The sequence below is a fragment of the Bubalus kerabau genome, chromosome 18, assembly GCF_029407905.1.
Source record: "Bubalus kerabau isolate K-KA32 ecotype Philippines breed swamp buffalo chromosome 18, PCC_UOA_SB_1v2, whole genome shotgun sequence".
NCBI lineage: Eukaryota > Metazoa > Chordata > Mammalia > Artiodactyla > Bovidae > Bubalus > Bubalus kerabau.
The window spans coordinates 25,567,366-25,593,704 of record NC_073641.1 but is presented as its reverse complement, the minus strand read 5'-3'; the positions used below and the strand labels follow the sequence as shown (position 1 = coordinate 25,593,704).

The 26,339-nt window shown below is 37.5% G+C and overlaps 1 protein-coding gene across 2 annotated transcripts in view; it reads right to left on the bottom strand.

The window, feature by feature from the left end:
- Positions 1 to 26,339, bottom strand: part of PLPP1 (phospholipid phosphatase 1) — a 104,652-nt gene that overhangs the window by 54,562 nt on the left and 23,751 nt on the right. The window contains exon 2 of one of the 2 annotated variants that reach the window (XM_055555236.1): positions 11,857 to 12,011. The exons of the other annotated variant lie outside the window; for it this stretch is intronic. Within the exon in view, the coding sequence (XP_055411211.1) occupies positions 11,857 to 12,011 (155 nt within the window). The remainder of the gene's footprint in view (positions 1 to 11,856; positions 12,012 to 26,339) is intronic. 2 annotated transcript variants of the gene reach the window in all.

Sequence of the window (26,339 nt, the reverse complement as noted above, 5' to 3'; positions counted from 1 at the left end):
AGGATATAGAGAGAGACCAAAAACTAAAAGAATCCAAAGGTACAAGTCAAACAGTAGGATAATGTGTCTATGATTATCTTTCCCATGTGACTGTTCCCCTAGGCTAAGCAGGTATGTGAGGGGGGTTGTGTATTTAGTCTACCTTCTCTATTAGGTCATTTGTTTATTCACCAATGGGGAAAATTCCAAGTAGAAAAAAAGTCAATTTTGAAAATGCAAGTTGTCAAAAGATACTAGAGGCTACCTAAAAAATAATCGTATTTAATAAGACAGTAAAAAGAATATGCCAATGGCTTATTTTTTTTTTCTGCTTATATTTAAAAGAATGAAATTGTGGTGACTATTCAAGAAAACCTGTGAAGTTACTCTGCCCCATTCATGCATGATTGAAGTGCACTAGGGTACATGATAAAATGCAGTTCAGGAAACAGAAGGAATGGACCAGAAACAAAAATAATTACTGAACTACACCAAACAAACAAGAGCCATAAAGGGAGAATTGAGATAAGTGTTAAAGGAAAGAAAATTTGGACTACTGCATTCTTATATCACACAGCACAAACGCATTTCTTTTGTTGTAAACACTTAACAGCATTACTGTATACACAACATACACTCAAATCACATGTAGTGCTTTTATGAGTGTATTTCATTAATATTAATCTTTACTACAGGCAGGGTTTTTAAAACAGAAAGATAATTATTTTCAACCTGCTTAACAAATTATAACTAAAATAAACTGAAGCCAGAACATTTTTTCTATTTGTAAATTCTATCACCATATCTTGGGTTTCCCAGGTGGCACTAGTGGCAAAGAATCTGCCTGGCAATGCAGGAAATGCAGGAGACCTGGGTTCGATTCCTGGGTGGGAAAGATCCCCTGGAGGAGGTCATGACAACCCACTCCAGTACTCTTGCCTGGAGAATCCCATGGACAGAGGTGCCTGGCGGGCTACAGTCCACAGGGTCACAAAGAGTCAGACATGACTGAAGCGACTTAGCACACAAGCACACATCACCATATCTGAAAGGAAAAACCCTGAAACAGTTTAATATTAACTACATTTGACCACAATTCAATATATAGACCAAAAGGTTAAGGAACTCAATCCATTACCAAAGTCTTAAGAATGTAAGAAACTTAAGATGTAAAAATAACTGTTATTTTTGTCAACATTAAGGGACATTGTAATTCAACTAGAGAAAATAAGATCTCAAAGAGATTTCTCTATCTTTGGCATTTTCTCTATAAAGAAGCAATCATTCAATTCAATTATTTAACAGTTAACTGAATTCCTACTACTCTGTTCAAGATATAGGCTTGAGTTGGGGAGGGACTTATAGGTAATGGTACAGGTCTTTCTTACCATGGTCAAATCTGGATTTATTTTTAAAGTAGCATCAGCTGGACTTCCCTGGTGGTTCAGACGGTAAAGTGTCTGTCTACAATGCGGGAGACCCGGGTTCGATCCCTGGGTTGGGAAGATCCCCTGGAGAAGGAAATGGCAATCCACTCCAGGACTATTGCCTGGAAAATCCCATGGACAGAGGAGCCTGGTAGGCTACAGTCCATGGGGTTGCCAAGAGTCGGACATGACTGAGCGACTTCACTATAGTCACTATAGCATCAGCTGCATTTGCTGATGGATGAGTTGAATATGAGTATAAGAAATGAAGAGTCAAAATGATGATGATACTCCATTTTGGAGACGAAAAGTTTAAAGCTGGATTAACGAGATGAGAAGGACTAGAGATTGAAGAGGGGGAGCAAAGAATAAAGCCAAGAGTTCATAGTTGTATACATCAAGTTTGAGGTGCCTATTAGTAGAGATGTCAGGGAGGCAGCTGGATGTAAAGTCCATTGTGGGGGAAGGTCCAGACTGAAGCCATAAATTTAACACAGAGGTGTTATGAAAGCCATGAAACTGAATGAGATTATAAAGGAACGAGTACAGAGGAGAAAAGAGGACCCAAGGACTGATACCCACATCACTCCAAAATTACAAGGTCAGGAAGAGAAGGAACTTGCAAAGCAAAATGAGAAAAAGCAGCCACTAAAGCAGAATTAAAACCATGAGAGTACAGAAACTCCCAAGTAATCTATCCCCAAAATGCCTTGAACTAATAAGTGTATATAGCAAGATCATAGGATATAAGGTCAACACACACTTATTAGAATAGTGAAAATAAAAAAACACTGACAATAGTAGTTATCGGTGAAGATGCAGGCAGGTCAGTTACCATCTGCAGTGATTTAGGAGCCCAAGAAAAGAAAGTCTCTCACCGTTTCCATTGTTTCCCCATCTATTTGCCATGAAGTGATGGACCAGATGCCATGATCTTCATTTTCTGAATGTTGAGCTTTAAGTCAACTTTTTCACTCTCCTCTTTCACTTTCATCAAGAGGCTCTTTAGTTCTTCTTCACTTTCTGCCATGCTATGCTATGCTATGCTAAGTCACTTCAGTCGTGTCCGACTCTGTGTGACCCCATAGACGGCAGTCTACCAGGCTCCCCTGTCCCTGGGATTCTCCAGGCAAGAACACTGGAGTGGGTTGCCATTTCCTTCTCCAATGCGTGAAAGTGAAGTCACTCAGTCGTGTCCGACTCTTAGCGACCCCATGGACTGCAGCCTACCAGGCTCCTCCGTCCATGGGATTTTCCAGGCAAGAGTACTGGAATGGGGTGCCATTACTTTCTGCCATAAGGGTGGTATTATCTGCATATCTAAGGCTACTGATATTTCTCCTGGCAATCTTGATTCCAGCTTGTGCTTCCTCCAGCCCAGCATTTCTCATGATATACTCTGCATACAAGTTAAACAAGCAGGGTGACAAAGTACAGCCTTGACATACTCCCTTCCCAATTTGGAACCAGTCTGTTGTTCCACGTCCAGTTCTAACTGTTGTTTCTTGACCTGCATATGGATTTCTCAGGAAGGCAGGTCAGGTGGTCTGGTATTCCCAGCTCTTTCAGAATTTTCCACAGTATGTTGTCATCCACACAGTCAAAGGTTTTGGCATAGTCAATAAAGCAGAAATAGATGTTTTTCTGGAACTCTGTTGCTTCTTCTATGATCCAACGGATATTGGCAATTTGATTTCTGGTTCCTCTGCATTTTCAAAATCCAGCTTGAACATCTGGAAGTTCACAGTTCACATACTGTTGAAGCCTGGCTTGGAGAATTTTGAGCATTATTTTACTAGCATGTGAGATGAGTGTAATTGTGAGGTAGTTTGAGCATTCTTTGGCATTGCCTTTCTTTGGGATTGGAATGAAAACTGACCTTTTCCAGTCCTGTGGCCACTGCTAAGTTTTCCAAATTTGCTGGCATATTGAGTATAGCACTTTCACAGCATCATCTTTTAGGATTTGAAATAGCTCAACTGGAATTCCATCACCTCCACTAGCTCTGTTCATAGTGATGCTTCCTAAGGCCCACTTGACTTCACATTCCAGGATGTCTGGCTCTGGGTGAGTGATCACACCATTGTGGTTATCTCTGTCATGAAGATCTTTTTAACTAAAGTTCTGTGTATTCTTGCCACCTCTTCTTAATATCTTCTGCTTCTGTTAGGTCCATACCATTTCTGTCCTTTATTGTGCCCATCTTTGCATATGTTCCCTTGGTATCTCTAATTTTCTTAAAGAGATCTCTAGTCTTTCCCATTCTATTATCTTCCTCTACTTTTTTTTGCACTGATCACTAAGAAAGGCTTTCTTATTTCTCCTTGCTATTCTTTGGAACTCTGCATTCAAATGGGAATTTTACTCATTCGTAACTTACAACAATGAAAAAAAAACCAAAACAAAAGAATTCACTAGATTTACCTACTTTAAGCAAAACAGACCCACACCACAATGAAGACAATGAGGGCCTGTCAAAAAGAATGTAAATAGACTTGGTGGAGTTAAAATCCCAACTTGGCCTCTTAGTAACTATAGAAAAGAATTACCTAGCAACCTCAGAGAGTGGTTAGGAGGAAAGAATCTATAACACACTAGTACTTCAGACACAAAAGACACTCAATAAATGACAGAACAAACACAGCCTTCCATTACCACATATGCAAAAATTCTAAACCAGTGAGTACTCAATTATAATCTTAGAGAACAAGCAAAATTTTATAGGTACCTTCATAGTTGCTCCTTCCATCTCCCTGTCCAATGATTTCTTTCTGGGTCCCACAGAACAGTTACTCTCCACATTGAAAACAGGAAATCTGCTGCAAAATAATACCAGGGCATACTCCCCCAACTTACAGAGAAATTAATTTGAAAGAAATCTCATTTTTTCTCTCAAATTTTGCAGCTTCTAAGAGGATGCTTTTAGGTATATCAGAAGACTAACACTCAAGTATAAGAATGTATCTGATTGAAAACATGCTTATTTAACTAAATATATGATTGGTGCAAATGTGCTTCAAAAACACAACATACTTTATTGAGAAAATCAGTGAATCATTAGACCCCACACTTAATGTCCTGCCACTGACCTCTGCTTATATTCCCCTAGATTTAATAAGATCCCAAACTAAATCACCTCTCATACCGGTCCAGCCCTCTAAGCCAAGACAGCCTTTGGAAAGTCTGATTAAAAAAGATTCCTCACTGCTGCTCACTGGAAGCTCAGATGGTAAAGAATCTGTGCACAAACAGGACACCGGGTTCAACCCCTGGGTCAGGAAGATCCCCTGGAGAAGGGAATGGCAACTCACTCCAGTATTCTTGCCTGGAGAATTCCATGGACAGAGGAGCCTGGAGGGCTACAGTCCTTGGGGTTGCAAAGAGTTGGACACCACTAAGCGACTAACAGCACTCAACCAGCTACATTCCCTGGTGCCAGAGAGGCAACAACTGCAAGTTGCCTTCTGAAAGTAGGTTACCTTAATCCCACACTTTGAACTGGTGTTGACCGTTCAGAATCCAAAAACAGATGTAAGAACACAAAAGATTTTCTTTCTGCGACTAAATAGCATTTTGCTTCTTGTCATGTTAGAAACACAGGTTCATGATAAAACAGTAAATGGCCATTTTTAAAATGCTACCTCATTCTCACTCTAAATGTGGAAGGGTAAAGATAATTGACAAAAGTGGTGGAGAGCTTTATAAAATTCTTATTTAAAGATGGAGCCCACAATAATTTGGCTACAATAAAATATTAAGTTATTTTCCAGAAAGCCAGATAGGCAATATAAGCTCTTAGTAACTACAAGGGAACACCAAGATGTTCTTTACAGGATAATACTTTTGTTCATACGCCACAATTATTGAATAAGGTAGTAAAAAAAAAAATCACTGTACTGCACTGGACATGTTTATTTTTTATGGCTTACATCACTAACCCTGCACTCCAATCACAAATGAGTTTAGTTTCACATAAACAGTTCTAAGTCTACACTTTTAACCATAAGTCCTGCTTCTCAACAAAAACTAAATTTTAGGATTTTCAAATATTTGTTTAAAGTAACCAGATAATAGGACTAAGTAATAAACAGTTTTAAATCAGCTTTCATTAAAAGGCCTGCAATCCCTTATTTTAAAACCCAAAGCACTCAAAACCCTAGTTCTTTTATGACATTTTGGGACCAAAACCTAACCTGAACTTACCTAATGGCAAAACTTAACCTGAACAGATGAATGCCCTAGCCTTTATTTACCCCACTTATTTTGACTAGTCTTACTTCACTATTTAAAAATTAACATCTTTGATACACGGTACTGTTCTAAACCCTGCTGAAGGCATTATATAAGGTGTGTGAATCATATAACCTTTCAAAAATTCAAAAAATTCTGACTAAGAGTTCTGGATAATGGATGGTGAACCTGTATTTAGACAAAATCTTCACTGTTAAAAGATGCTTATGAATTCAACTTATTATTTTTCAGAGAGCCAAAAGAAGTTAATGGATTATATAGGTCTATTACATAAGAAAACTTGAAATGGTAATGGTCCTTTATAAAAAATGAACTAAATGATATCCCACACATATTTTTTTAATTATAAGACTGTGACAAGATTTCAGTTGCCTGTTTGCTTTTTTCAATATAAAAACTGAAAACTTACACTGAATTTATAAGTACTATCATGTTTTCTAAATTTAAGTCTTCACTAGATACTGTCACGGAGAAGGCAATGGCACCCCACTCCAGTACTCTTGCCTGGAAAATCCCACGGACAGAGGAGCCTGGTAGGCTGCAGTCCATGGGGTTGCGAAGAGTCAGACATGACTGAGCAACTACACTTTCACTTTCATGCATTGGAGAAGGAAATGGCAACTCACTCCAGTACTCTTGCCTGGAGAATCCCGGGGACGGGGGAGCCTGGTGGGCTGCCATCTATGGGGTCACACAGAGTCGGACATGACTGAAGCGACTTAGCAGCAGCAGATACTGTCAAACACTTTCATAAAATGAGTTAACAGGTGAAATATATGAAGCAAAGCCCTGAAATTTTACTTTTTATATCTTATCAAGTAATCTTATTCCTAGCAACAATGTATCAATTATTCACTTTGAGGATAATTGCTTATATTATTTAGACAAAGAGCACTGACATTTCACCAAACATTGTGAACATAATTTTTTTCTTTTCAAAATTTTTAAGATTAATATACTTTTATTTCTTAAAGTAATTTTAGGTTTATTTTAAAAACTGAGCCAAAAGTAAAAAATATACTCCCTCTCTACAACTACCACCCTTAGTGTCCTCTATTACAAACAATTTTTATTGGTATGGTATATTTGTTATAAATGATAACCAATATTGATACATAAACTGCACAGTTTACAATTAAAGGTTGTTCTTTGTATTGTACAGTCCTGTTCAGTTCAGTTCAGTTGCTCAGTCGTGTCCGACTCTTTGCGACCCCATGAATTGCAGCACGCCAGGCCTCCCTGTCTATCACCAACTCTGGGATTCCACCCAAACCCATGTCCATCGAGTCAGTGATGCCATCCAGCCATCTCATCCTCTGTCGTCCCCTTCTCCTCCTGCCCCCAATCTCTCTCAGCATCAGAGTCTTTTCCAATGAGTCAACTCTTTGCACGAGGTGGCCAAAGTACTGGAGTTTCAGCTTCAGCATCAGTCCTTCCAAAGAACACCCAGGACCGATCTCCTTTAGAATGGACTGGCTGGATCTCCTTGTAGTCCAGGGGACTCGCAAGAGTCTTCTCCAACACCACAGTTCAAAAGCATCAATTCTTCAGCGCTCAGCTTTCTTCACAGTACAACTTTCACATCCTTACAAGACCGCTGGAAAAACCATAGCCTTGACTGGACATACCTTTGTTGGCAAAGTAATGTCTCTGCTTTTGTTATAACAAATATGTAATTGTAATTGTAATCCATCATTACAATATATGGAACAGTTTCCTTCCCTAAAAATCCTCTGTACTCCAGCTGTTCATTCTTCCTGTGTCCCACCAACTCCTAGTAACCACTGATCTTACTATCTCCATAGTCTTGCCTTTTCCAGAAAGTCATATGGTTGTTATCATACACTAGGTAGCCTTTTCAGATTGGCTTCTTTCATTTAGCAATATGTATTTAAGGTTCTTCCATGTCTTTTTATGGCTGGATAGCTGATTTCTTTTTAGCACTGAGTAATATTCCATTGTATGGAGGTACCAGAGTTTATCCATTCACCTATTAAAGGACATCTCAGTTGCTTTCAGGCTTTGGCAATTATGAATAAAGCCACTATAAACATCACGTGCTGGCTTTTATACAGACATAAGTTTTCAACTCATCTGGGTAAATATGCAGGAGCTTGAATTCTATAGTAAGACTATGTTTAGTTTTGTAAAGAACTGCAGAATTGTCTTTCAACATGGCTTTACATTCCCCTAGTAATGATTGAGAACTGCTGCTCCACATCCTTACAGCATTTGCTGTTGTCACTGTTTTGGATTTTAGCCATTATAATAAATGTGCAGAGGAAACTCACTGTTGTTTTAATTTACAACTCTTTAAAGAAATAGGATATGGGGCATTTTTTATATGCCTCTTGGCCATTTCTATATTTTCTGCATTAAGGTGTCTACTGAGATCTTTTCCCCACATTTTGACTGGATTGTTTGTTTCTGTTATGCTTTAAGACTTCCATTATCAGATATATGTTTTAAAAACATTTTCTTCCAGTGTGTAGCTTTATACAGAGCAGAATTTTTTTATTTTAATTTTTTAATTTTAATTAAGTACAATTTATTATTTCTTTCATGGACCATACTTTTGTCTAAAAACTCACTGACAAATCCAAGCTGCAAATTCACTTTTAACTACAAAAAATTTTCAAGAAAATGTCATCAGTTCAACCAATTCATTAGAACCTAAAAAGGTAGAGTATATAACATTCCCAGCCAGAGTTTTTAAAATAGTATTTATGAAAGAGGAAAATTAATGTATGAAATATCAACACAATGTCTTCACTTTTACCTAAAGTATGACAGATGACATGCCCAAAATAAGTCATACTGAATACTCTACTTTCAAACTCACTGGTCCACAACAGAAAAACACAGACATTATCAGACTAGTATTTTCATGTATTCAGAGATGAAAGGTTTATTTTTTTAAAAAAAAGAAATATTTGGCCTATGCTATAAAAAAGGAATTAATGAAAAAGATAAATTTGACCTTTTCATATGTTTTAACGTAACTGTATGTTAATCTCATTGCATCCATCAAAAATATATTTGGTCATTTTGCCAGTTCAATATTTAACAAAGTTAAAAATTATGTCAATTCTGCTTTAAAAAGTAGTAATAGTAGAGGTGTAACTCTGACTGCAAGTTTAGAGTTTGGGTGGATTCTGGGAGTTGGTGATGGACAGGGAGGCCTGGCGTGCTGCGGTTCATGGGGTTGCAAAGAGTTGGACATGACTGAGTGACTGAACTGAACTAAAGAAGACTTAATTCCTGGTGGGAGGCAAAATGAACATTTTCATTTCAATTATCTCCTTATCACATATAATTCACTAGAAAGAGATTTTAGAGGATCTCAAAAATCAGAATTCCCATCCAGGAGTAATATTTAATCCATTCAAATCCTGCAGATTTGTCAAGATACATGCAGTAGAAAAGTCAGAAGATAATGTCCACTAATTTAATAAAGCTATACTCAGTGAAGCAGTTCTTGTACCACTTAACCTTAGCAAAGGTATTCCATAACATTCCCAGAAACTAGTTTTAAAAAGAAAATTTCATGAGCATATATTTCCCCCTATGAATCCTTTTAAAAGCCATAGCATTTGGAAATGCAGTGGAATTTGGTAAGCTTGGCTAATGTGAAACTAACTGAGCTTTAGTTTTCACTATTGGCAGTATATATTCAATATTTACATAACTTCTCTTTTAGGTTCATCCAATATATTAAATTTTATCAAAATATTTTTAAGTGTTCTGTAAAATGGATATACAACAAATACTTAATATGTCAAATTTACACATTATCTCTTCCAAAGGTAGTATAAAAAGTTGTTTTAAATGAAGAAAATGTCTGTGATTATAACAAATTACTTAGGGATGCATCTTATACTACTTCATTTTGTGACAGTTACATACAGAAAGAGTGCTGGAATACATGAACTGATTAAAGCAGAGCTTTTCATAACAATGCAAGAAAAAGTACAGTTCCACATCGGAATAAATAAACAAGGAAATAAAATTTTTTCCAACCTAAGAAATGAAGCTCCTTAACACCGTATTTCTTTCATTCTAATAGACATTCCCCCATATTTTAAGATACCTTTAATAAGGATTACATATTCAGTATATACTATCCCATTCTTTTCAAAATAGCTTTTGAAAAGCTATTTTAATGAGGCATCTGATGCCAAGACATGACTTGAAGACACAATGTATTTCCAAAGAGTTAATCTGAATTTTCATGGTAGTAATTATTATTAAACATAATTGACAATCTTATTCCATTTCCCATTTAATGGAATTAAATATTTCTATCTGTATTTATTAAACACCCATTACATACCAAGCAATGTGCCTGGCACTAAGGATACAAATGGAGCAAAACAGACCATTCCTACCCTAGCAAAGCTTACTGCCTTGTGCTGACTGGCAGTAAACTGGGAAAAGGCAGCACAACACTTATGTCAACATGGAAACAAAGGAGCTGAACTCTTCAAGTGTGGGCAATAGGCCCTTTTGATACCAGTGTTTTGGACTAGTACAGGAAAGGTGGCACAAGAGACTTGCCATGCCATAAAACCCAAAAAACACCACTGTCCTCCTACAGTACAGGGCACTTACGGTCACTTTTGCCATATACAGCACTTTAAAGAAAGAAAGACAGAAAGTGAAGTCGCTCAGTCGTGTCTGACTCCTTGAGACCCCAAAGACTGTAGCCCACCAAGGCTTCTCCATTCATGGAATTTTCCAGGCAAGAGTACTGGAGTGGGTTGTTGCCATTTCCTTCTCCAGGGGATCTTCCTGACTCAGATCAAACCTGGGTCTCCCACATTGCAGGCAGACGTTTTACCGTCCGAGCCACCAGGGAAGCCCTTATACAACACTTTACTTATATATTATTTTTACAGTTTATTAAAAAAAAAACACACATTAACCCATCCATTCTTTCTTCTTCATAGCAATTTTTTTTTTTTGCCATCTAAGTAGCTACTCAAAAAAGTAAAAATTGGGCCTAATCTACCTCCTTTGGGACAGTCACCTAAAGAAATATGATTTTTTCAAACTATATGCCAAAAACAAAGAACTTGAGAAAAATTCAAATATCTATAGTAAATGATCTCCTTCATCTTCCTAACATTGCCAAATCTCAAATTTTACAGATATAGGATAAAATAATTCAACCCCCAAACTTATCCTGAATTGTCTTTTCCCTCAGACATTAATAAAGAGAGTAAAGTGATTTTTAAAAATTAATCTGAAAGCAATTAGAATATCAAAAAGAGGAAAATATTTCTTTGAAAATAGGGGGTGGGGGGAGCCAGTCTGTCCTACTGTGGAAAAACAAGGCTTCAGAGTCTGCTAAGACAATAAAAAAATTTAAGTCAACTACCTGGGGAAGGCAAGTGACAAGAGACAGTGATCAAAAGAGAAGTATGGCATGATCTCTGCTGGATGGTTCAAGACACTCAAGGAGGTAAACCTTTACTTTGCTTCTTCTCATCTAATTCCAGCTCACATAGAGAGACATACGGTAAAGTGCAGAAATCAGAGACAAGGATAAAGAAAGTAAGCACAATACCTCAAGTGCCAATCTTAAGCTAGTCTGTGAAATTTAACCTAGAAGCAAAGTTTCCAGTTGCCTAACATAATGAAACCCAATATTAACTTACAAACTGATGACCTTTCTAAAATACAGTACAACTTTAAAAAGTGATATAGTTTTGATATATTCTGAGGACTTGCTTTTGCACATGTATTAACATTCTTTCTGATGAGCTGTTTTCTCAAATTTAACAAATAAATCTCTTTTTTTATGGGCTCAATTTCCATTTAATATGATAAAACAAACTTAATCTTAGTTTCAGCTCTGCCATAAAATAGCTTACTGGGCTTGAGCAAGTATCTGGGTTTAAGTTTCTTTACTTGTATACTGAAAAGGGTTGATTCAAATGACTTAAATGAATTCTTCATTCTAAAATAATCATTCTATAATTCCTTATGATGGCATCGAGTTGTTTGGGGCAATATCTCTCTTTAACTGGAGAAATACTGCCCTGGACTGAAGCAGTGGGTATATTCTTCAAGCAATCACTCACCACATCAACACCAGCGAAGACAATACTATGGATTTACCCCCACCCCAACTCTATCACTTCATACAGTCTCCAGCACAACAAACCCATCACTACCTACTTATTAATTTACTTACAGAGGAAATGGGTAAACCAAGTCCCACTGTGCTGAGGACAGTGGTTGTGATGGTACCGTCATGGTACGGATACTGGATGCTGTTGTCTTTACAGAAAAAGCCTCTCTGAAATGGATCTATTTGGCCCAAATTTAGAACAGCCATAGGCATGGAAGCTGTTAGGGAAGGGAAAAAAAGATACACGTGGTTAAATTCAATTCACTTCATTAGGAAGTAAAGTCTACTGAATGGGATGCAAATTTGAACTATATTTTGCCATTTCCGAAAAAGGATCACTATTCCATTATATCGAAGACTCAGGAAGGAGGCAACCATGCAGCATTAGCTTGTCCATATCAGCCTCACCTTTATCAAGTTTAAATTCTCTTATTTGCGTTGACCTCTGATTTTAGGGACAGTCAATAAAAGAAACCCCCAGGGAAGACAGAAAAGATACAAAATTTTGTTTCATATTAAAATTTAAATTAACAGCATTAGAAAAAATAGAAACTGTAAGGACAGAAACAAGCCTTTTATTTTCCAAAAACAAATTAAAGATGGTTTTTATTAGCCCTGGCCAGACTCCAAAATCACTTTAACAAGCTATATAGGAATAATGTTCATTTGAAAATTTTCACCCAAATAAAATGAAAGACCAAAGAGAAGTTAAATAAAGTTAGTAGCTTCTTAGCATGTTTAAATTTATCACACTTTTAGGCTTTGTTTTATACAATTTAAACATTTAAGCATCTATTTACTATATCCTTGACACAAGGCTATGCCATAATAGAGGAAACAATAGTGTGAAACAGGCAATCAGTTCAAGAACCTAAATTGTACATGTGGAAACAGAATGCATACTCAAGAAATAGTTTTGAAACTAATAACACTAAGACAGATTTTTGAGGGATGATTAAATTGTTTTATATCTTGATTGTGATGGTAATTCCACAACTCTAAACATTTGTCAACACTCATAGAACTATACCCAAAAAAGTAAATTTTACTGTATGTAAATTTTAAAAGGAATACCATAAAAAAAATTAATTTTGATATTTGGCAAAACTAATACAGTTATGTAAAGTTTAAAAATAAAATAAAATTTAAAAAAAAAACTAAAAAAAAAAAAAATTAATTTCTAAAGTGGTATAAAAGGCCCTATAGGAATTCAGAGGTCAACGTGAACTGGAGTAGTCAGAAAAGACTATTAAAGAACAGGCAACTAAGTTGAACTTAAAACCGCACATAAATCACAGGCAACAGGAAGGGACTCAGGAAAGCACTTAGTAGTAGAGGGATGCAAGGGCAGCATGACATCACACCAACAAGAGCACAGAGAACCAGAGAGAAGTTCTCAAGGTACATAACATTTTATAACAAATGTGTACTGCGTGCTCACACATGCCAGGCGCTAGGCTCTAAAGATTAACTTGATTAATCTTAAAGATAATTTCACTTCCCCCTTTTTCACATAAAATTATTATGAGGTTTTAAGAAATGGGGGAACTTGCTGGAACTAGTAAGTATCAGAACCAAGATTACAGCACAGGCTGTCTGTTCCTAGAGTCAGTATATATATAGTGCCTCCCATGGAGGCCAGTGATGGGCTAAATTAACAGAATTCTGACAAGGAAGATGACTTAAGTGAAGGGGAACTATCCTTTGAAAAAGTTTGTTCAATATAAAATATATGCTGTGTTCATAATAAAATCTCAATGCTAATGAAACAAAATCTTCGTTTATGCAGATTACTCATAATTCTGCAACTGTGTGGTTTTTCATGGGAGGAAGACAGGTTGAGATTTGGGGGTTTAAAAAAAGAATCATGTTTTTAAAATACTGGCCTAAAAAAGGATTTGTCCTGTAGGAAATAAAATATCACTGTCCTCTTTTGTACAGGGTTAGTAACAGGGTAAAATAAGAGGTTTTAAAAATTAACTTAAAAAATTAGAAAAGGGAGCATTAATACAGCTTTGAAATAATCTACTAATTAAATGATAAGCAGTGTGCTGACAGTGAAAATAGAAAAAGATGCATGGAAGGGTATTTTGAATATCGAAATGACTTGACTTGAGGACTCATCACAATTGTTGAGGCAGACCTGAAGATGATACTTCAGGCTTCAGAAGTAAGGAGAATGACGGCCCCATTGACAAAAATGTGAAGTTGGGATGGGGAGCTGGTTTATGATGAAAGAAAATTAGTTGAGTACTGAAAATATTGCCTTTGAGGTGACAAAGGCACCTTCTTAAATGCTCAGCCTCATCTAGCCCTTAAGGCTCTGATCAACTGAACCATTTGTTGTTGACGGAACATACTATGTTTTCAAAACTTTAGGTACCTACGTATATGTTCAACCTTCTGGTGGGGATATCTGTCCTCTAGTTTCAAGTCCAAGCCAGGCACTCCCTACTTATCGGTCCCATGGCACCCTGGACACACATACATTACATAGCAGTTTAAATTACTTTTTGCATTCTGTCAACAACTTGAGGGCAAAGACTATATCACTCTTGTATCCCCTGACCAGGCATACAGATGGATTTTAATAAAAATTTACTGAATGGCTACAGGAACATAATGCAGGATGAAGATCAGAAGTAGAGAGAGATTTGCAAATTGTTAGCAAACTGTTGGTAACTTAAGCCAGGAGAATGAAACAGCTCTCAGAAAGCCTAAAGTCAAGACCAACAAAGATTAAAAAAAAAAAAAAAAATCAGGTAGGGACTAATATTCATAGTGAAATCATGAAAAGAGACTGCAGGAGAGAGAGGAAGAAAAGATGATTACACACTCTAGATGGCAGGGGCTGTTGTCTGTCTCGTTCAGCAGAATATATTGGCCATTCTTTAAGCACAAGAATGAAAAGAGAAGTCAGACAATGTTGTTATACAAAAGCCAATGAAAGTAGCTTAGAGTATCAAGTCTATATCTATGTAAATGTAGGATTTTTAAGCTAAGACATCGAGGATGAGAACTGAGTCAAGACAATGAGGTCTGAGGAAAAAGATTGTCATATTTAACTCTGTGAGAGTATCTTATACCACCTCCATTAACACAACAATATCTTTATGAAGAAAATTCAATAATGAGTTTCAATATTGAGTTGGCATTGTCTAAGTACGAATCTCTTTCTTCAAGTTTAAACATATCACAATGATTTCCTCTACTGCTCATATGATTTATATACATAAACACACATATGCATGCATACTCCAATGGACTAAAGTGCTTCTGCCCCCTGCCAAATTCTTATGTAGAAGTTCTAACCTCGAATTTTGCTATAATTGGAGATAGGACTTTTAGGAGGTAATTTAGTTAAATGAGGTTATAATGGTAGGGTCCTAATCCAATAAGATTGGTGGCCTTATAAAAAAAGGAAGAGAGAGATCTCTTTCCACATGCACACATCTAAAGAAAGGCCGTATGAGGATACAAGAAAGTGGCCGTCTGCAAGCCAGGAAGAGAGAGCCCTGACCATGCTTGCACCCTGATCTCAGGATCCCAGCCTTTAGAACTCTGAGAAGAAAGTTTTCTGTTGTTAAGCCACTGAGTGTATCGTGTTTTGTTATGGCAGCCCAAGCAGACTAAGACACACACATATACACAGGATAGCCATCCCCCTAGAGTACTCAACTCTAAAAAGCAATGAAATATTTCTATCTATATAGAAATTAATTTCAATGGTAATTTTTTAGGGTAGTAATAGAGTTCTGTATCAAAGTTAGTGTTATAAGAAGATTCTTTTCAAAATAAACTCGTTCAGAGGACATATACTCCTTCCTTAATATATAAAGGCTATAGAAACATTTTTTGACCCTAATCATAACTCTAGAATATTTTTTTCTTAATTAAAATTCTCTTAAGAGAAGTCACTTTTAAAATCTCAATCCTGCTAATAAACACATTTGTTAGCCACTGTATGTCTGCTGTTAGTGCATCTCTTCTAAGCTATACTGAGGAAGACAAATAAATGAATACCTACATTCTCCTGCAATTAAGTAATAACTGAAATAGCTCCCATTTTATATACAGTACCTATTTTCTTAAAGACATGTTGTTACAAAAAAATCCAATGGAATAAATCTAAAATGCATTTTAAAGAGAATTATAGTTAATTTCTAGTATGTTGAAGCAAATGTAAAGAAAAACAAGTTTTAAGTTAACTTTTTTAAAAGAATGAAATATAAATCTAGATGTTATTAAAGTGACTATACTGACTTCAGTACCCACTACCTTCACCCATTTTCTCAGTTTCAGACATCTAAATAAATTATGCTATACCACAGGCACATTCAAATGTCCATCCTCTTGAAGATCTCACTTTATTCACTCAGACATTTCAATTCCTGTTACATGACAGTCATGGTGCCAGGAAAGGAAAAAAAAAAAAAAAAGACTAAAAAAGGCAAGGAGGAACTTCCCTGATGGTTCAGAGATTAAGACTACACTTGAGGCGTGGGTTTGATCCCTGGCTGGGGAACTAATAAGGGCCCACATGCCATGTGCAGGGAAGAAAACCTTCTTTTTAATCCAGTTAAAAAAAAAGAAAACATAAAAATTAAAAAAGAGAAGGAATGAAAAAGACCTCACCGAAAAATTTTTAATAAGAGAGAGAGAAGTGCTACTGGAAAATAACACAGCTGTAACTGCAAACAGAACTAAAGCTTAGATGACTGTGACAATGCAGCAGTCAAGATCCCAGCAGTAAACTGAGGAACTTAAGAAGAGCTTAATAAGGGACTATATACAAGGTATGGAGGGTGTGGGTAAAGATAAGCGATCATATTAACACAACCTCCTGAAGGGGCAACCACTCATAGGCCTAAAAGGTTCAGAAAGCTATGACCTCTGGGAGGGCCAACATGACAGGATTTGGCAAGAGAATGCCAGGAGAAAAAACACACCCCTCTCTTCTTCCAGTGCTTCCCACGCATCAAACCCATCTAGAAGCCAGAGGGCAAAGTGAGTCTCCAAGTACTGAGGACAAGGTAGACAATGATGAGAGCAGATCCACACAAGGAAAAAGAAGCTATCTAGAACTGAAAGGCAGATGATAAGACCAGTCAGGGTCTTAAGCATGGAATAGAGAGTAAAAGTAGATAACTCAGGAGAGGTTTTAATAAAAGGACTATTCACAGAATCTATATTGAGACTATGTATTAAGAAGTTTGGACTTTATTCTGTGGGTGACAGGAAACACCCAGCCCAATCTGTGCCTTAATGGGGGAAAAGACTCATAAAAATTGTATAAAGGAAAAAGAAGTGTGGATTTAGAATAGAAGGAAAGTCCACAGGCAAGAAATACAGTGTATATAACATGTTGAGGGCTGAAATAAACAAATAACAGTGGGAACAGAAGAACAGACAGTTCTAAAAATGTTTAGGAGATTTTTTCCTACAGAACTATATGGACTGTGTCTCTGTGTATACATGGATGTGTATTCTGTATACATGGATATGAGTCTCTGTCTCTTAAATACATATACACACGCCCCTATCTTCAGCCTTTGGACTCTCTACAGAATACAGTTTTCAGTTTTCCTTTACCCTGAGTAGATTACTATCTCATAGCCTTCCCTCCACAATCCCGCTTATAGTAAGCGCTTCAAGGAATGTACACTGAATGAATAAACAAGCAAGCAAAAGCCTCTGAGGCACATAATAATAATTCTGTATAATTATAAACTCAGGTCTTGAAAAGTTTTAAGTTATTTTTCTCTCCACAAGACCCAAGTTAAAACAAACAAACCAAGAAAAGAACAAAAAGCAAAGAAACAAAATTGGATAACAATCGTAAGTCCAAGAACATGCTAGGGAAGCACTTCTAATTCTATAGTCTAACAATTATTTCTCAAACTTGTTTTCCACTGGGAACACAAAGTGCTAACAAAGATAAAAAGACTGATATACCCATGTTAACTATATAAGGAATTTATGATTCAGGAACTCCTGGAATCTTGGAGGCAATTTCTGTATAGTCAAGTGTTATCTCCAAGCAAAGCTTCAGACATGGCTACTGCAGAAGCATTTCTATCAACAGCACCCCTTACTCTTTTCTCAATGAAAAAAGGAGTTGGGGCCCCAGTTCAATCCCCTTTACTGATCTACCCAAAACTGATGTCTATAAATTCCCTGCAGGAAAGCAGAAGGATCAGATTTCCAAATGAAACCACGAGTAAAAACCAATAATACTTCAAAATAGGACTTTACAAAAAATTAACAATCAGCTCTACATCCATCTTTTCCTAATCTCTTCTCTAGAACCTCTAGAAACTATCAGACCTGAAATTTCATCACAAAGCACACAGTAACATATGCTACTCCATAACAGAAGTGCTCAGTTCCCAACCTCAGCACCCATTCTGTACACCTTCACAGTTAGCAAAGGACTTCATTCCAAGACTCCCATGCAAAATGTTGTCACATACTGTACAACTTTACAGTGAATACTACAGGATAAATCATAATGTAGTCTCTTAACCACCAGTAAATCTTTGCTCTTACCGAAGCACCTAAAATAATTGGGGCAGCCTAGCTTACAAGACTCTTAAATAGCAACCCTGCTAGTCTTGTAGTAATTTATAAACCTGAATGGAAACTAACATGTATTGAGCACATATCATAGATCACTATCATGCTAAAGCAGCTGCACATACACTACAATTGTATATTATCTTTACACAAAGCATAGTTATACTTCAGATGTCCTACTATACAATCTGGAAAAATTTTTAAACCCAATCAGTAGCATGAGTATGAATCATATACACAGAAATATATGTGTATGTACATACACTGTTTAGTAGGCAAAATCTCTAAAAACATTGTATTTAGTGTAATTTCATTTATATAAAACAAATTACTTGCATTTATGTTAAAATATACATTGGAAAGCCTAGAAGAATATACAACCAACTTTTCAGTAGTTATCTCCAGATGGTATTAATACAAATTAGGTAGAAATCTCATTTCCTACTATATGTGCTTCCCTATTTGAATATTTCATAATAAAACAAAAGATCATGATCATTGATTTTGAACTTTAAAAAATGCTTAATCCACAACCTTTTTCATTGTGCTTCCTAAAATTTCTATACATGCAACTTAACTGAAAAAGTCCTATCTATGGTATAGAGATTGTTTGAAACCGGGGCAAAGAAAAAAGCCTATTTTTCTAGTCTGTTAAACACAAAAAATAAAGTAACAGTAACAGAAATTATCCTTTGGCTTTTATGCCTGATTGACAGGTTCTCAGAAAAGTAGCCCTACTGTGAAATTAGTACTTCTGGGGGTTTTCCTATCTTGCAACTTTTGAGAGCTATGACAATTTACCACATGTGAAGTAGGTAAATCATAATAGCTGTAAGTTTAATATCTCCTAAAAAGTGTACAAAACAAATTTCCAAAGTCTGTGACATCAGAAGTTTGTTTTTGAGAGTGAAAAAGTTGGCTTAAAGTTCAACATTCAGAAAATGAATATCATGGCATCCAGTCCCATCACTTCATGGGAAATAGATGGGGAAACAGTGGAAACAGTGTCAGACTTTATTTTTCTGGGCTCCAAAAATCACTGCAGATGGTGATTGCAGCCATGAAATTAAAAGACGCTTACTCCTTGGAAGGAAAGTTATGACCAACCTAGATAGCATATTCAAAAGCAGAGACATCACTTTGCCAACAAAGGTCCGTCTAGTCAAGGCTCTGGTTTTTCCTGCGGTCATGTATGGATGTGAGAGTTGGACTGTGAAGAAGGCTGAGTGTCAAAGAATTGATGCTTTTGAACTGTGGTGTTGGAGAAGACTCTTGAGAGTCCCTTGGACTGCAAGGAGATCCAACCAGTCCATTCTGAAGGAGATCAGCCCTGGGATTTCTTTGGAAGGAATGATGCTGAAGCTGAAACTCCAGTACTTTGGCCACCTCATGCAGAGTTGACTCATTGGAAAAGACTCTGATGCTGGGAGGGACTGGGGACAGGAGAAGAAGGGGACGACAGAGGATGAGATGGCTGGATGGCATCACTGACTCGATGAATGTGAGTCTGAGTGAACTCCGGGAGTTGGTGATGGACAGGGAGGCCTGGCGTGCTGTGATTCATGGGGTCGCAAAGAGTCGGACACGACTGAGCAACTGAACTGAACTGAAACATTCTTATCTTATAGGCAGCAGAAATAATCTAGAGGGTCATCAGTTTAGGAGAGGCATTCAAATACAACCCATAAGAAATATACTTTCGTCACCACTTCTTGAAAAATTGGTTTCCCTGGTGGCTCAGACAGTAAAGCGTCTGCCTGCAATGCAGGAGACCGGGTTTCCCTGGGTCAGGAAGATCCCCTGGAGAAGGAAATGGCAACCCACTCCAGTACCCTTGCCTGGAGAATCCCATGGACAGAGGAGCCTGGTAGGCTACAGTCCATGGGGTCGCAAAGAGTTGGACACGACTGAGCGACTTCACTTGCTTGAAAAATTGTATAAAATAACAGCACTCAGATCATTCTAAAAGGGTGGAACTATCAAGGTCAGTTTTCATTCCAATCCCAAAGAAAGGCAATGCCAAAGAATGCTCAAACTACAGCACAAATGCACTCATCTCACACGCTAGTAAAGTAATGCTCAAAATTCTCCAAGCCAGGCTTCAGCAATATGAGAACGTGAACTTCCTGATGTTCAAGCTGGTTTTAGAGAAGGCAGGTGAACTTCCTGATGTTCAAGCTGGTTTTAGAGAAGGCAGAGGAACCAAAGATCAAATTGCCAACATCCGCTGGATCATGGAAAAAGAGAGTTCCAGAAAAACATCTATTTCTGCTTTATTGACTATGCCAAAGCCTTTGACTGTGTGGATCACAATAAACTGTGGAAAATTCTGAAAGAGATGGGAATACCAGACCACCTGACCTGCCTCTTGAGAAACCTACATGCAGGTCAGGAAGCAACTGTTAGAACTGGACGTGAAACAACAGACTGGGTCCAAATAGGAAAAGGAGTACGTCAGGGCTGTATATTGTCACCCTGTTTATTTAACTTATATGCAGAGTACATCATGAGAAACGCTGGACTGGAAGAAACACAAGCTGGAATCAAGATTGCCGGGAGAAATATCAATAACCTCAGATATACAGATGACACCACCCTTATGGCAGAAAGTGAAGAGGAACTCAAAAGCCTCTTGATGAAAGTGAAAGAAGAGAGTGAAAAAGTTGGCTTAAAGCTCAACATTCAGAAAACAAAGATCATGGTATCCAGTCCCATCACTTCATGGGAAATAGATGGGGAAACAGTGGAAACAGTGTCAGTCTTTATTTTTCTGGCCTCCAAAAATCACTGCAGATGGTGATTGCAGCCATGAAATTAAAAGACGCTTACTCCTTGGAAGGAAAGTTATGACCAACCTAGACAGCATATTCAAAAGCAGAGACATCACTTTGCCAACAAAGGTCCGTCTAGTCAAGGCTCTGGTTTTTCCTGCGGTCATGTATGGATGTGAGAGTTGGACTGTGAAGAAGGCTGAGTGTCAAAGAATTGATGCTTTTGAACTGTGGTGTTGGAGAAGACTCTTGAGAGTCCCTTGGACTGCAAGGAGATCCAGTCAGTCCATTCTGAAGGAGATCAGCCCTGGGATTTCTTTGGAAGGAATGATGCTAAAGCTGAAACTCCAGTACTTTGGCCACCTCATGGGAAGAGTTGACTCATTGGAAAAGACTCTGATGCTGGGAGGGATTGGGGGCAAGAGGAGAAGGGGACAACAGAGAATGAGATGGCTGGATGGCATCACTGACTCGATGGACGTGAGTCTGAGTGAACTCCGGGAGTTGGTGATGGACAGGGAGGCCTGGCGTGCTGTGATTCATGGGGTTGCAAAGAGTTGGACAGGACTGAGCGACTGATCTGATCTGATCTTTTAAATTATGAAATATGCAAAGGAATATTACTTTAGTGGGTCTTTCAAGTTTTATATTTTTAGAAAAGCTCAAAATTGATTAACTTTTAATAAAAACCATTAGTCTGATGGAGGAGAGAAGAAACAATTTCATTTAGGGTAAAGTTCAACACAATTTTCTGTGGTGACGAAAACCCAATATAATGTACTGTCCAATACAGTTGCTCCTACTCACGCATGGCTAATAAGCACTTGCTCTGTGGCTGGTGAGAATGAAGGACTGATTTTTAATTTTATTTTAATGACCAACCTAGACAGCATATTAAAAAGCAGAGACATTACTTTGCCAGCAAAGGTCCATCTAGGCAAGGCTATGGTTTTTCCAGTGGTCATGTATGGATGTGAGAGTTGGACTATAAAGAAAGCTGAGCACTGAAAAATTGATGCTTTTGAACTGTGGTGTTGGAGAAGACTCTTGAGAGTCCCTTGGACAGCAAGGAGATTCAACCAGTCCATCCTAAAGGAAATCAGTCTTGAGAGTTCATTGGAAGGACTGATGTTGAAGTTGAAACTCCAATACTTTGGCCACCTGATGCGAAGAACTGACTCATCTGAAAAGACCCTGAAGCTGGCAAAGATTGAAGGTGGGAGGAGAAGGGGACAACAGAGGATGAGATGGTTGATGGCATCTCCGACTCAATGGACAAGAATTTGAGTAAACTCTGGGAGTTGGTGATAGACAGGCCTGGCGTGCTGCAGTCCGTGGGGTCACAAAGAGTGGGACACAACTGAGTGACTGGACTGAACTGAACTTCATCCTAAACAGCTACATATAATTAGAGGCTTTCATAATGGATAATGCAGATTTAGGGGGTTAAAGATAAACTGATCTTGAGAGCCAACAAATACATAGACTTAATACACAGCAAACCTAATTTTGATTCCCTAACTTAAAAGCAAACAATTATGAAGTACTTGAGTAAACACAGATTTAACTGTGAGCTAATGGTCAGAATAAAATTCCCCCACAAGAATACTCTTGGCTTGCTTCCTTTAAAGAACCTATCCCTGTTGCATTCCTCAAATTTTAGAACCCTGAATTGGTTTCTCTCTCCAGGCAACTAGCCTTCTTAAATGGGGAAGAAAGAGGGCCAGTCAAGTAATGTGGGGGTACTCTCCTACCTCCTTCACCAACCTCCAATCTTCCCACTTTTCTGTCCTGGAGTAAGAAGGTCCTTAATCTCTAAGCCAGCAGAGTGCCTTCTTGTCTCTGGATGCCCAAAGTCTGCCTTTATAGCACTCCACCTTCATGGAAGCTACCAACTGTGGCATCACCAATTCAATGGACATGAGTTTGAGCAAACTCCGGAAGATAGTGAAGGGCAGGGAAGCCTGGTGTGCTGCGGTCCATGGAGTCACAAAGAGTCGGACTCAACTGAGCGACTGAACAACAACAGCCAACTGCTTATTACTTCCAGAATTATTCCTACCCTTAGTGGAGGCCATGAACACTCAGCTTAGCTGTATAAAAATACTACTACTCAAAGACATTTAAGTTTTGGTAATTCATTCCAAGCCGTACAATATTTGTGCTTATAAAATACCATATAGTTTTAAATTTCACTTCACTAAAAGCTAAATTCCGTTCTTAGTACACCGCCTGACCATCTACTTCTAGCCTAAGGAATTATCAGGAACACTCACTATCTCTCAAGAGGGTAATAATCACTACTGTTAGAACAGGAAAAAACAGAATTCTTTCCCGGTAGGTTTCTCAATTTATCCCACATAGTGAGGTCTCTAAAGTAGCAATTCTTTAACTTCTTGGGGTTCCCAAACTCCTTTAAGTTTTTAATGAAAACACAAGAACTTCTGCCATATAGTTTTACAACCTGTACACTGACATACCAAAAAAGGTCATCTATGGACACTTCTATTATAAAGGTATAAGAAACATAATAAAAATAATTAATACTGTAAAGGCCACAGACCTAAGTGATCAGTAGAATATGACCTCAGAAAAGCTAGAATTAATCCAACCTGATATTACTATATCTTCCCTTAATTTTCTTTCCTCTTCTCCTCCTTCCAATTTTACCATCTTCCCATCACCCGTCTTTGCTCTTAACAGTTCATTTCCTTATTTGGCTATATTATAGAACTAAAGTCATTTATGGCAGAAAGTGAAGAGGAACTAAAAAGCCTCTTGATGAAAGTGAAAGAAGAGAGTGAAAAAGTTGGCTTAAAGCTCAACATTCAGAAAACAAAGATCATGGCATCCGGTCCCATCACTTCATGGCAAATAGATGGAGAAACAGTGGAAACAGTGTCAGACTTTATTTTTTGGGCTCCAAAATCACTGCAGATGGTGACTGCAGCCATGAAATAAAAAGAAGCTTACTCCTTGGAAGGAAAGTTATGACCAACCTAGATAGCATATTCAAAAGCAGAGACATTACTTTGCCAACAAAGGTCCGTCTAGTCAAGGCTATGGTTTTTCCAGTAGTCATGTATGGATGTGAGAGTTGGACTCTGAAGAAAGCTGAGCACCGAAGAATTGATGCTTTTGAACTGTGGTGTTGGAGAAGACTCTTGAGAGTCTCTTGGACTGCAAGGAGATCCAACCAGTCCATTCCAGAGGAGATCAGTCCTGGGTGTTCTTTGGAAGGAATGATGCTAAAGCTGAAACTCCAGTACTTTGGCCACCTCATGCGAAGAGTTGACTCATTGGAAAAGACTCGGATGCTGGGAGGGATTGAGGGCAGGAGGAGAAGGGGACGACAGAGGATGAGATGGCTGGATGGCATCACCGACTCGATGGACCTGAGTTTCAGTGAACTCTGGGAGTTGGTGATGGACAGGGAGGCCTGGCATACTGCAATTCATGGGGTCTCAAACAGTCAGACACGACTGAGTGACTGAACTGAACTGAACTGATTCCAATGTTATGTTTCCTGTTCTAATTTCAAAAGTCAAAGTTTATTTCTTTAAAGAAAAGGAAAAACATTTGTTGAATACCAACTATTTGCCAGGTATTTGTCTATATTCTATCTAACAATTCCATGATGGGGAGAGTATCCTCCCAAATCTGTATGTTTGAAAACTTACAAGTCACTAAGTCAGAGAAAAGTCAAGATATAAATCACAAAATAGTTGGGTACGAATGAAAATATGGCAAGTAAAAATTTCAAGTATAGTTAAAATACTACACATGAAAATGTAGTTTTAGATTTATGTATTAGAAATTAATGAAACAAACATTCAATACAATAACTTTTAAAAGCTCAAGAAAGTGGAAGAATATAGGACAGAAATTAATGAAACAGAACAAGGAAAAATCAAATCAATAAAACCAAATGAGATTTTACAGATTAATGAAATAATCAGGCTTGCTAAAGTTTAACAAAAGAAAAACAAATACAGCAAATTATTAAAAACTTCAAACAGCACTAACTATATCTTAGAACTAAATTTTATCAGAAACTCATGGATGTTAAGCAATTCACCCAAGAGTACAAAGATCTTGGGTGTGTACTAGGACAGGTACTAGAATTACACAGTTGGTAAACAGGGAAGTCAGAATTTTAACAAAAAGTTCCTCTTCTTTTCATATCATACCACCTCTCTTAGAATAACTATCAGGGTCTCAGTCTCCTTAGCTACAAATGAAAAAGAATGACATTTCTTAGGTCTCTTTTCAATCCATGAGCTTAAGCTGGTCTGTATATAAACAGTTTATTTCCTTATGTTGGTTCGATTGGGGGTGAAGGCAGAGTTGCTCTGTGTGACCAAGAATACATCTCAATCTACTACACTGAACCATCCTAATGTGTAAGTGCACTTTGCAAAACTTGAAAGAAACCTCAGCAAAACTTACAAGAAAAATAAACAGCGAACTTACAAGAAAAATAAACAGTGAGGTAACTGCTTCTAGGAGCTGATGCTTTACCAAAAAGGTAATGGATAAAACCCATATGTAAGAAATATTCTCCCTTCCAAAAACAAAATCCAACATATGTAAATTGAACCATGTTTGTTCATTTCCCTACATGTATATTTGGGTCTAACAAATAACTCTACAGTTACTTTTGTGAAACTTGCTTCTACAAACCCTTTCATTTTCTCCTTTTAGCAGTCCAAGGTTAAAAGTAAATAAAATTTTTTGGGCTTTTTACTACTTAGTGTTACCTGAGCAGTTTTTAGAAAGTTCTATTCATTCCAAATTTAAGGAATGTTCTTTATTTGGTGTCCAATTCAGTTTGAATAAAATACATTTTGGAGAGAAAAACATGCAATATTTTTCTTGCTTTCTTTGGAAACAGGTGTTGCACATCTTTCCAGAATCACATGAAAACTCTTCCTGCAAATTGACAGGAGTTGTGTGTTATTTTTAAACAAAAAGGGTTCTCTTCTCCCCCTCTATAAAGGTAAAGAAAGTTATTCAAAATTTTACCGACTTGAACAAGTGAAACTAGGAAGTATGCCAGGTAAGACAGTTTGTTTCCTCTGCATATCAAATGCTGAGACTCCTTCTTGATTCATGTTACAGATCATTTGACACGTTTCACATCTAGCTCACAGCTAGACATTCATATCTGGCACTCAAGAGAGAATGCAGACTAGAGAT